The sequence below is a fragment of the Penicillium antarcticum genome (genome assembly GCF_028974205.1).
Source record: "Penicillium antarcticum strain IBT 31339 chromosome Unknown utg000009l_segment0_segment0, whole genome shotgun sequence".
Lineage (NCBI taxonomy): Eukaryota > Fungi > Ascomycota > Eurotiomycetes > Eurotiales > Aspergillaceae > Penicillium > Penicillium antarcticum.
In genome coordinates this window covers 4297500-4308505 of record NW_026695307.1, presented here as the reverse complement: position 1 = coordinate 4308505, position 11006 = coordinate 4297500, and the positions used below count along the sequence as shown (strand labels likewise).

Genomic DNA, 11006 nt, shown 5'->3' with positions numbered 1-11006 from the left:
AAAACAATGCAGACCCCAGAGACCTCTCAAATGCCCGCCGTGGAGTTTACGGGTAACCCCGCGGTGGCAGAGGATTCAAGGCATGGCTATTTTATGAGACAGGCTTTGCTGATGGTATGATGCTCCTACACGGCGAGAACTCATACTGAATCCGATGACAGGGCGAGAAGGCACTCCAGTCAGGAGAAACCCCCGTGGGCTGTGTTCTGGTGCACAATGATCAGATTGTGGGGTATGGCATGAACGATACGAATAGATCCATGAATGTACGTGGTTTGATGGAACAGCCTTTCTACATGAGAAAAAACCTGCTAACCATACTAAGGGTACCCGGCACGCTGAGTTCATAGCGATTGCAGAAATGCTCCAATCCTACCCCAGATCAGCATTGCAACATACGGATCTCTATGTGACAGTCGAGCCCTGTGTGATGTGTGCATCTGCCTTGAAGCAGTACCGCATACGCTGTGTGTACTTCGGTTGTGCGAATGATCGTTTTGGGGGCACTGGCGGCGTGTTGTCTTTACATTCCGAGTGAGTAGGCCCAGAAGCTGCTCAGAATCAGTGCAAAAGACTGACCCAAGATAGCTCCTCAATTGACCCACCATTTCCTGTGTACGGTGGTTTGTTCGAGAAGGAAGCAATTATGCTGCTCCGTCGGTTCTACATCCAGGAGAACGAGAAAGGTAATTAGGAGTTATTAGACTTGGATGCCGTCCACCTGCTAACATCATGCCAGCTCCCAACCCAAGACCAAAGAAGAATCGCGAGTTGAATACTAAATTTGAGGATGGCAGTGAAGAAGCATCAACACCATTGTAGGTGTGCACTTTCTCAAAAATGGCACGTATTACTACGACTGAATATTGTCTTACCAAGTCCTATGTACTCTCAAATGAAACCATTTCAAGGTTGATCAGAATGGGAATCTGTATTGTAAATAGCAATTGCGCCCCAAAAACACACACGAAAGCGGATATGTGTACAAGTCTGCACCGGAAAGGCTCTCCATCATTTTTGCTGGGTGATTCATGAGGAGCCAGTCCGCTCTGCCTCCAATTCCCGCTCAGCCTGCTGGTAGTACTTGGCTGTGTCGACACCATGCTGCAAAACAGTCAATATCATGGACTGCCCAATGAGGCAGAATATGAACGTACCTGGTCATGGTTGACAACATTGATCCATGGGAGGATATGGATAAAGAGTTCCGAGTAGCGCGAGTTCCGGGCTGCGACACCTTGTAGGTAGGATGACACCTTGGAAGCGCCGTACAAAGGCTCGCCCTTCTTGACCTTGTCGACCATCTCGCGAGTGTCCATCTCAACCTCCCTCGAGTTCTCAGTGAAGCCGTAGAAACGTCCTGCGAAGGTGTAAGCGGCGACATTAAAAACCTCGCGAAAGCATCCGGGAATATAGGTTGACATACTGCAGGAGCGCTGGTAGAGCACATGGAGACCACCGATCAGACCGACAGCTGTAGCGAGACGCATAACGGGCGCAAAGCCACCGCGGCCCACATGCGACGGGCTGGTTCTCTCCATGACCCAGAAGGCAATGGGAGAAACTGAGGCCATTCCACCAGCCATGGCGTAGTCGGAAGGCCGGGCATATCCGAACACCCGTTTCAAATGCCTGTCAATGGTGTGAGCTCCAAGTCAATATTCTAAAATCCGGGGTAAATCGTACGGGTCGGAATCGATCAACTGTGGGATATGTTAGCACAAGAGCCAAAAGGCGCACAGGGAAGCAAAATGCGGTTCCCAGAGATTGTGCAGGAAATCATACTGGGTAATCAGTGCTGGCCCGCTTAGGGGGCACAATGGCCGTCTTGGTGTCTGTCGCCATGTTGGGACTTGAGGGTTGAATGTGCAGTTGAGGTTGAAGTTCTGGGAGTTGGAGGAGAGGAGGGTACACTAGCCCAATTAGGGATAGCGCATTGAAGGCGGGCAGAATTACCGGCAGCCAATCAGAGCACCGAGAACTTGCTACTCGCGTCACGCGTCAAGGCGGCCTCTGATTGATTGCGTTTGATGTTGAACACTTGAAACCATTGAGCACCTCAAGTACAGCAATTGAGCGAATCAAGGACCTTCCTGAGATCCTGTAAGTGTCCGGCATCCAACACAATACATACAAACTCAATTTCCAGCGTTATATCGTATTGGAACTATGGCCGACGCGAACATTTCAGAGCATGGAAGTCCAGCAAATGATTTGAACGATCTTTTTGATTATGATGTCGGACTGGATGAGATTGTCCCAGCGAACAACCATGCCAACAATACCAAAATCGCTACCGCAGGGGATTCTGCACTTGGTCTTGGCCTCGACGAAGAGGTTAAGGTCACAAAGCAACGGCAACCCGTCGCGAAACTCGATGAAAGCCGGTGAGCATGTCTACCCTCGCAGCAAGTATGGTGATGCTGATTAGGCTAGTCTACTCTCACAAGCGGGGATTCCCAAGCTACGGCAATCTGCAAGACGCAAACTGAAGTTCAAAGGCAAAGGGCACGAGGTTTGTTCTCCAACGCATCCCAAGGAGCCTGTCCCCACTAACCACTTACGACTTAAGTTTTCGGATGCCGCACGCCTTCTCAACTTCTACCAACTATGGCTTGACGATCTATACCCACGCGCAAAGTTCGTCGATGGCCTGGCAATGATCGAGAAACTGGGACATTCAAAAAGAATTCAGGTCATGCGAAGAGAATGGATTGATGAGGAGAAACCAAGGCCTTTTGACAGCTCCGAGCCTACGCGAGAAATGCTTGAGGGTCTTCAGATTCTCAAAAATGCAACCCATCATAGTGACAGTAATGCTTCGGCTTCCACAGAGCAAGAGAAGAGTGGTGACGGGGACCTATTCATTCCAGATCACGAAGGCACACGACAGACTGCCAGCTACCCCGAGCCTGACGACGACGATCTAGATGATCTACTCAGGGAGCAAGATGAGCCAATGGCCGATCATCCCTCTAATGTGGCTGCATCATCTTCACGGCCACCGCCTGATAATCTTGACGACTACGACGCTGAATATGAAGCCATGAAGGAACTTGGATTGTAGTTGCAGAGATACCTTTTACGATAGATTTCAATGACAGCAATTGATCCATTCTATTCAATCTCAACTTATAGAACCACAACACTTTAGAAACATCGACCTTATGGTTCAGGAGTATATGCCAGTCCCGCAGTAAAGAATAGTAGTTTGACCAATGGTTCATTTGAAGCACCACCACAACTTAGACAAAAAGTAAGGGGGTGACATAAAGATAGTAGCAGGTTACATAGTAACACACAAGTGCTGGCACCGGGAGATTGCGGAAAGGGTGCAAATGCCCCAAGCAAGAGAAATCTCAGAATAAAAGGGACATTAGATGTTAAAGTACAGGAGAGAACGATCGGTTCTTTTTACGCGCTAGCAGCCTCTGTAAAAACGGAGAATTGGCCGCCGGCACCCGCCCAGTTCAACTGCTTGCCACGAACAGCAGTGTTGTCAATGATTGTGGCCACCTCGATGTCATCTTGGGTTCCTTGGCCGGTGGCATAAGTAGCTGAGAAGCCCCATGACCACGCACGGCCTTCGGCATCAATCGCAAGTGAGTGATCGGAGTTTGCAGCAACAGCCTTGGCCTTGATGCCGGGGATGGGGGTGGGCTCAATAAGAATGCGAGGATGATCACGTTCATCCTTGATAGTGGACTCGGTGGGGAGCGTGTCGACCTTCATGCCGCTTTGGAAGCCGTCCAGGCGGCCCCATACCAAGCACTCGCCATCAGCTGTTCTGGCAAGCGAGTGATGAGAGCCACCGCAAATCTGAGTGACGTTTCTTCCCGAAAGCGATTCAACGAGAGTGGGATGCACGATGGCAGCCTCAGAATCACCGGCACCCTCGCGGATAGCTGTTGCGCCAAAGCTGTTCAGTCCCCATGCAAAAACCTTGCCAGATGTGTGAACAGCGAATGAGTGGTAGCAACCACTGCCGATGTGAACAATATTCTTGGGCAATCCGAACTCGCGGGGCTGCAGACCATTGAGTCTGTTACGTTCAACGATGCGACGGCCCAGCTGGTTCTGCTGCCCTGAGCCCCAAGAGAAAACGCGACCTTGGTCACCAAGGGCTAGTACGTGGTTGGCTCCGCAACTCAAGTGCGTGATCTTCTTCAAAGACGAGATATGGAGGGGGGTCATTTGGACGTGGTGCGTCGCGTCAAACCCAAGAATTCCATCGTTGCTCTAGATTCATAGTCAGCAGATATCACAGGCATGAGACAAAGACAATGCTTACTCGGAAGGTACCCCAGCCATAGACCAGACCGTCATCAGTCAAGGCGAAACTCGAGCTATCGGCGGCAGCGACTTCGACAAAAACAGTGCCCTCGGGGAATGCGCTAGCGGGAATAGCAGTGGGTGTGGACTCGTGGGGGTTCAATCCGCTGTCATCGTCGTCCGAATCAGAGTCGTTGGCATCCATGTCCTTGTAGCCACCGTCCCACGCGGTGTCTCTGCCCAACGCTCCTTGGTCGTTCACACCCCAGCTCAGAATCTTGTTGTCATGGGTGAGAGCGACGCAGTGCATACCGCCAACAGCAACCTGCACGACACCGACTTCCTCGGCACTAAGAAGCTTATTCAAACGTGGGCGCTTGACATCGATGACATTCTTTGCCGCGCCCAAACCAAGCTCTCCAGAGCTTCCCTCGCCGCAGACAAACACATTTAATTTGGTTTTCGGTGCCTCATTGATGATCACCTTGACCTTGGACTTCGGCTTAGCCACTCTCGTCGCCTTCACTTGACGGGCTTGTGTGACGCGAGGTTTTTTGGCTTCACTGGGCTCTTCATCGTCATCGGCCTTGCGCTTCTTTGTTGCGGTCGTAGACTTGGTGGTAGCTGTGGACATGTTGCGCGACTTGGATTCCTTCACGGTCTTGGTGGTCGTTGTGACGCTTCTCTTGCTCCGACCAGTGGTCTTGGTCTCCGTTGAAGCCTTCGCAGCTGGCTTCTTCGGCGCAGCGGATGTGCTCTTTTTAGGAGGCATTGTAAATCAAGAGCTAAGAAATAATAAAGAAAGGGGATAAAGGGGGGAGGAATGTATGGGAACTGTGAAAGGGTAGGCCTGACGCGCGAAAGAAAAAAAAAGGTGCCAAGCCTAGGGCGTAAATAATGCGGCATTCTCCCCGGCCCCCCGAATTTACTCGACTTGCATTTACATGTTTTCTTATATACTTTCCTTGCTTTGTCTTTGTCTCTTATTTATACATGGCACAGGAAGTTCCAGCGCAAACGGGCCAGATATAGACAATGGATTATTTCAGTCTCTTTGTGCTTCCTCCGGTCGCGCACTTGGCCGAATCTTGCCACACATAATCACATTCTGCCCCAAGGGCATCCATTTGACTTCTCTTGGGTTGAGTGCAGCATTGGGTGCACCTCCAGGGTCTTGCTTGGAGTCTGGACTAACATTGACTCCGCCGCGTCCAAGGTAAGTGGGAGCAACCGTTACGACGATCGAGTCGATGAAGCTGGTATACTCGGGATTCAATAGTTCACTCAAGACTGTTCCGCCGCCTTCGATCATGACGCTCTTGATACCCTCGGATGCAAGAGCACGGAAGATAGCTTCCCACCTCAATCGCCAGTGTTGGTTAAACTCTACAATGCGAAGAAAGTCGCCGCCGTAGCCCTTGAGCATCATTAATGTCTGAGGATTGATCTGAGCTCCCGGGGATACAACAACCCATGGGGCTTTACCTTTGCCATCCACGGCAGTACGCAACATTCGGCATTCAGGATGGACAGGCCATCGCCCCATGGGATCAATAATCACTGGCCTGGGTTGCCACATTCTACCCAGGCCTCCAAACCCACCAGCGCCCTCTAGGCGACAGTTCAACCCGGGATTATCTGCTAGAACTGTGCCTACTCCGACAAGAATAGCATCATGCCGGGACCGTAGGTAATGAGTCATCAGTTTGGCCTCTGGTCCAGATAGCACCGTTTGCATTCCTGGTTGAAGCGAGATCTTTGAGTCCATTGAAGATGCATAAGACAATGTGACATGAGGGAACTCTCGTCGCTCGGAATTATTGGGAAGATAGGGCTGCAGGAAATCCAGCGAGAATTGAGGAAATGATAGCGTGTCTGGTGGTAATGAAGATGATGAGATCGATGGCGTTGGCTTTGATTGCGATGGGACTTCATTGACCCCATCGGTGCTTTGAGTTTTGACGATTCCGTGGCCCTTTTGGTATTCATAGCCCTCGTGCGGAACTAAATTGACCTCCGGGTTTTGGATGCGCCATTTAGCAGAGATGTTGCGGACATCTGTCACGGTGAAGAACCGCCCTCCGGCCTCGCACAGCCTATCTGGCTCTTCTTGGAATTTGGTGTAAATAGAAGAAGGAAGATATCCTTTAACGGATTCTTTTCGCGCGTATTCCATTAACCCCGAGTTTCGCTTCACCCGGTCAATATAATCCAGATCGTGCGAGTGAACGCTGCAGCTTCCTGGGGTTCTCGCGATAGTCACGGTTGAGTACGCACCCTCGAAGCGTACAACCTTGATCTGGAAATTGCAGATGCCCCCTTCGCGTACACGTTTCTTTCGAGGGCGTTTGCCTTCTGGAAGTGGCCGAGTCTCGGATGTGCGGTGGGTTGGACGTCGTAAACGGCACATGTAATAGTCTGTGGTGCAGTGGCCCTCCTTGCTGGCGTTTGATCTTTGCTTGACCCAGACATTGTCAATAAAAGGCCAATATGTCTCAAACTCCTCCAGACTGATCTCTATCGGGTCGTTGCACTCAAATAAGACCTTTCGAATTCGCGCTAGGTTCGGTGGATTGTTGAAAAGACTGAGTGTTGTCTTCACATTGAAATTTGGAGGCGCATTGCTGCTACTGGCGTCGTTCGAATCGGTTTTTGCACGAAATTGGCTCGAATCAGTTTCGTCACCGCGTAAAGCCTGCTTGTTGAGAGCACCGGATAAGTTGATCGGGGTGGCTTCGGGTTGCGGCCGGTCTTCTTCCATCGCATCTTTTCGTGTCTGTGGATGTACCAGCCCGCCTCCTCTGTCTGTCTGCAACACGTCCTCTACCTGTACAAAGCCATTGTGCGGGGACCCCGCTTCGCTGTCGGACGCCTCTATGCTCGAGCCGGACGCGTTGGAGGCATGGTCCATTCTGGGGAACTGAGAGGCAGAACACAGAAGTTCGTTCCCGGCTATGACAAAACAGCCATTTCGGTTAAGCACAAAGGTCTCGGGTGGAAGAACGGTAAGCTATAACGGAGCATGGAAGATTCCCTCAGAAGCTTGGCGGAACACATGCTCCGCTTTTAAGTTTGCTGCCAGACAGTCTACATATATCTATACATCTTTACACCTCGGTCTCATTTGTTGCCCCATTCAATTCTCTTCATTCATCGTATTAAGGCAATAAAGCAAAATGACATCACGTTGTACACATTTAGTATGCTCCGATCTCCGCTCCAGCACGAGCCAGAGTCTCATAGACTCGTGGCGGCAGCTTGTACTTGACCATACCCGAGAAGACCATGAGATCCTTGGCCATGACAAGCAGAGTGTCCGCCAAACCCTGGCGCACTTCATTCTCATAGGCCCCAGAGGTCTGTTTCTGGCGTTCATGGCCAATACAGGTAATACTCCACATGATGACATGCCCGATGTTGCGTGAGATGATCGGCGGCAAAGACGCGAAGGATTGAGCAGCAGCTCGAACCATAGGCACCGCGCCACGTGCTTGCAAGGGAAGAATATTCAAGATGTTGATCGCCTAATCTCTTCATTAGTGACTCGGATATCGTTGGGGACAAACAAGAAGACTTACATCAAGTGCCGGGGCCCATCTGCCAGCTTCGACCTGAGTCTTTGCCTCAATCATGAGCAGCAGCAACCCACAAGCGTCGCGGTTGGCTTGTCGAATCTTTCCAAAGTACATGTTGTTGGAATTGTACAGGCTAATCATGTTCTTGGCAAGCACAGCGGGATCATCCACAGCAGTCAAGCTGAGGCTGCTTCCAGCGTCGATTACATCAGGCTCGCCCTGGTGAACACGGGGGCGCAGGGGTTGCAGTTTCGGTACGATAGCACCCAAATCAACCGCAATGGCATCTGACAACGCACGGTTGATGATGTCGATAACACGGTCATAATTTTCAGCCAGGTGGTACAAAAGAACAGCATCAGTGATCAATCCCTTGTCATCTGCCACGGCGGCAGCTTGAACTGTAATGGTCTTCAAGAACTCTTGTTGATCGTCAAGCTTGATCAAATCGAGGCGCTGCTCGATTGCTCCCTTGAGCCGGGTACCGTCAGCACGAATATCACCGAGCAATTTGGCGAAGTCTCTAGTTTCCAGGATGAATTCCCGCAAGGCCTCATGGCATACCGATGCCTGTGACTTGCCCAGAGCACCTGGAAGATCTGCGTTAAGACAAATCAGGGTAAAGTAATCGATTGCTGCTTCAACAAATCCAGTACGGAACTCTCGTGTGTATTGAGTTAAGAGGTATCCGAAATTGATTTGAGGATATTGTTTCACTGTAAAGGTTACTGCAAGACAAAGTTAGCATGCTCCAGAAACCTGATGGCATATAGAGATAGGCGAGGTGATCCGCTTACAGATTTCTTCGCCAGAGGTGTAAAAGTCGGATACCCGCAAAAGTCCGTAGTAAGAAAGAGCAACGGCAAAATGGACAGCAGTAACCGGTGCATAAGTACCGAGGTAATGCACGGCCTGTTCGAACATTCCTCCCAAGATCTGGAGGAGGAAGTAAGTTCCATAGCCACCGGGTCCTTCCTGGCCCTTGGTAAATACTCGTTGGCCGATTTCTTGAATGTCAGTCTGGATGTCTTCCAGACCGAAAACGTCGCTTGCAACCTCTTCGGCACGGTCATCCTCTCTAGCAAGGCTGAACTGTAGCCACATCCAGTCCTCTACACTCTGGTTGACACCTTCCAGACGACGGCGCGAGATATCACAACGGCCGATAATCTTGTAGCATGCCATTCGGTAAGGGTCGACAGTGTTTTCGGGTGCATTTCGCGAGCGTTGTTGGAACTCGCCATTAATTTTTGACTGCAGTTCCCGGGGAAGGCGTCGGTTTTGCGCATAGGTGGTCATGTAAGTCACAAATTTGTGATCCAAAGAGCGGAACCCGCTATCCTGGCTCACGTATTCAGCTGCTTCAGTGACAAATCCGCAACGAAGGAGGTAAAATATGAGAATCCAGCAGTAGTCCTGGTTCACCATCTGCAGTTCGGTTCCGTCCGGTGCGAGATCCTTTCTTGCAGCTCGGAGTCGAATGAACGCACGGATTTTGTTGATCACAGTTGGAATTCCACCCAGCTGTGCCTCCCGGGGGTTTTTGGCGATGGCGATCTCCACTTCATCGAAGAAGGTATTCTCAAGGAAAGCCCTTGAACCTTCAAGGATTTGCTTCTTTAAATTGATGGCTTTGCGGGATTTGGGTGATTCATCAAGATAGTCCTCAGCATACTGTCGTTCTTTCACTGCGCCAGGCTCCGATGGGCTGACGATGTTTGGCTTCTCGTGGACGATTCCTATCAAAGCCTGGTATGCAGCGAAAAGTTGGGGAGGGATCTAGAATATGATTAGCTGAATATTCAACCTTGATGTGTGACAGAATATGGGTGGTTAGCTTACATCACCACCGGTGCGCATCTCAACTGTCGCAAACTCATCAAGAATTGGATAACATTTCCCTTGTAGTCTTGCAAGGTTGAGCTGCTGAACCTTTTCGGCATACTGTCCCATTTTCTCGCGATGGAATCTGAGATCGGGCGACTGGGATACACTACCCTCGCTTCGGTCGCTTTGGTCTTCAAAAATTTGACGACTTGCCAGTCCGACTCCAGGTGTTCCAATGACCGACTTTTCAAGGCCGGAACGCCCAAAGACGCTTCGGCGAGATGCGGCCGAGGGTCCATTGCCTGGGCCACCAGGTTGTTTGGATTGTCTTGCTGTCCGACCAAAAGCGCCCCTTGTAGTGGATTTAAATTCACTGGAGTCATCGTTCGAGACAAGCCCGAAATGATGGAATATGTTGTGACGCTGCTCCTCCCAGTCCATGTCAAGCTTCTCTTCCAAAAAGGCATCGAAGTCCCTATGAGCCCTCGCGAGACTTTCGTTGATCATGACCTGACGACCACGCTGCTGGATATTTCGCAAAAATCTTTGGTTGTCGGGGTCAAAGTTATCCTGTTCTTTAGCTGGGCTCGCCAGAGATGCCTGGGGGTCGAGGGATTTGAGGTCGCGCAAGGCTCGGCCAGGGGAGATACCAGAAGCTGCAAGCAGATAGTGACTGTTCGGTGGTATGTCAAAGTTAGCTAGATCCATTCAAGACGAAGGTGACTAGATGTTTAAAACTCACGCCTTGGTATTAGCGCCATTTGGAGCATCCTTTTGTCCCGCTGAGCCCAATTCGCGGGCTTTTCTGCGAATGTCATCTAAGCCCAGCTGAAGACTGGGCACGTCTTCGAAGTTGTTGTTTTGGCCAACCGATGACAATGGCCGCTTCTTGCCGCGCTCCAGCAGACTGTTGAAGAAGGCAGGCTGTGTTGACGCAATTGGAGGTTGCCCTTGAGTCTGCGCAGTACTAGCTTGTTGAGGTTGTCCCAGAAGCGAGGATTGAGCAGGTTGCTGCGTCTGGCCCATGAACGAGGACTGAGAGGGTTGTTGCTGGGTCTGGGATTGGCCTCCGAACATAGACTGAGGTTGTGCGCTCTGGGTGGATGTCGAACCCAGCCCCGAAAACGGGCTTGCGGTGGGTTTGTTTCCCGAAAAAAGACTGTTTGACTGTGTTGTCGAGGCTCCAAGACCACCACCCCCTCCGAACAAAGAGCTGCCACTGGAGGCCATGTTGGGCACGTCAATTTCGAAAGCTGCAAAAGGCACAATTAAAGCCAAAATTATGCTAAACTGGTCGCCGTGTCAGTTTGTGCTTTATTAAGAGTCAAGTGA

The 11006-nt window shown here is 50.7% G+C and overlaps 6 protein-coding genes across 6 annotated transcripts; 2 read left to right on the top strand and 4 right to left on the bottom strand.

The window, feature by feature from the left end:
* Window positions 1-6: 6 nt before the first annotated feature.
* N7508_009995 (nucleoside deaminase) lies at window positions 7-816 on the top strand (the record flags this gene model as incomplete). The annotated part of the gene is made up of 5 exons (XM_058468055.1): window positions 7-114; window positions 162-266; window positions 326-534; window positions 589-686; window positions 740-816. Coding segments are annotated over 5 exons (597 nt in total), but the record flags the coding sequence as incomplete, so codon positions are not given.
* A 213-nt stretch (window positions 817-1029) lies between these two features.
* Window positions 1030-1845, bottom strand: N7508_009994 (putative NADH-ubiquinone oxidoreductase 21 kDa subunit; the record flags this gene model as incomplete). Its single annotated transcript, XM_058468054.1, has 4 exons — window positions 1030-1104; window positions 1158-1632; window positions 1687-1703; window positions 1786-1845. The coding sequence occupies 4 exons, from the start codon at window positions 1843-1845 to the stop codon at window positions 1030-1032; spliced, it is 627 nt and encodes a 208-aa protein (XP_058315900.1).
* A 324-nt stretch (window positions 1846-2169) lies between these two features.
* On the top strand, window positions 2170-3067 carry N7508_009993 (Chromosome segregation in meiosis protein 3; the record flags this gene model as incomplete). The annotated part of the gene is made up of 3 exons (XM_058468053.1): window positions 2170-2387; window positions 2437-2515; window positions 2573-3067. The coding sequence occupies 3 exons, from the start codon at window positions 2170-2172 to the stop codon at window positions 3065-3067; spliced, it is 792 nt and encodes a 263-aa protein (XP_058315899.1).
* Window positions 3068-3414: 347 nt separating this feature from the next.
* On the bottom strand, window positions 3415-5044 carry N7508_009992 (RCC1 domain-containing protein; the record flags this gene model as incomplete). The annotated part of the gene is made up of 2 exons (XM_058468052.1): window positions 3415-4239; window positions 4292-5044. The coding sequence occupies 2 exons, from the start codon at window positions 5042-5044 to the stop codon at window positions 3415-3417; spliced, it is 1578 nt and encodes a 525-aa protein (XP_058315898.1).
* Window positions 5045-5317: 273 nt separating this feature from the next.
* On the bottom strand, window positions 5318-7183 carry N7508_009991 (RibD family protein; the record flags this gene model as incomplete). The annotated part of the gene is made up of 1 exon (XM_058468051.1): window positions 5318-7183. One exon carries the CDS (start codon window positions 7181-7183, stop codon window positions 5318-5320), a length of 1866 nt encoding a protein of 621 aa, XP_058315897.1.
* A 286-nt stretch (window positions 7184-7469) lies between these two features.
* Window positions 7470-10904, bottom strand: nic96 (linker nucleoporin NIC96; the record flags this gene model as incomplete). The annotated part of the gene is made up of 5 exons (XM_058468050.1): window positions 7470-7796; window positions 7851-8575; window positions 8645-9626; window positions 9690-10347; window positions 10417-10904. 5 exons carry the CDS (start codon window positions 10902-10904, stop codon window positions 7470-7472), a joined length of 3180 nt encoding a protein of 1059 aa, XP_058315896.1.
* Window positions 10905-11006: the final 102 nt, after the last annotated feature.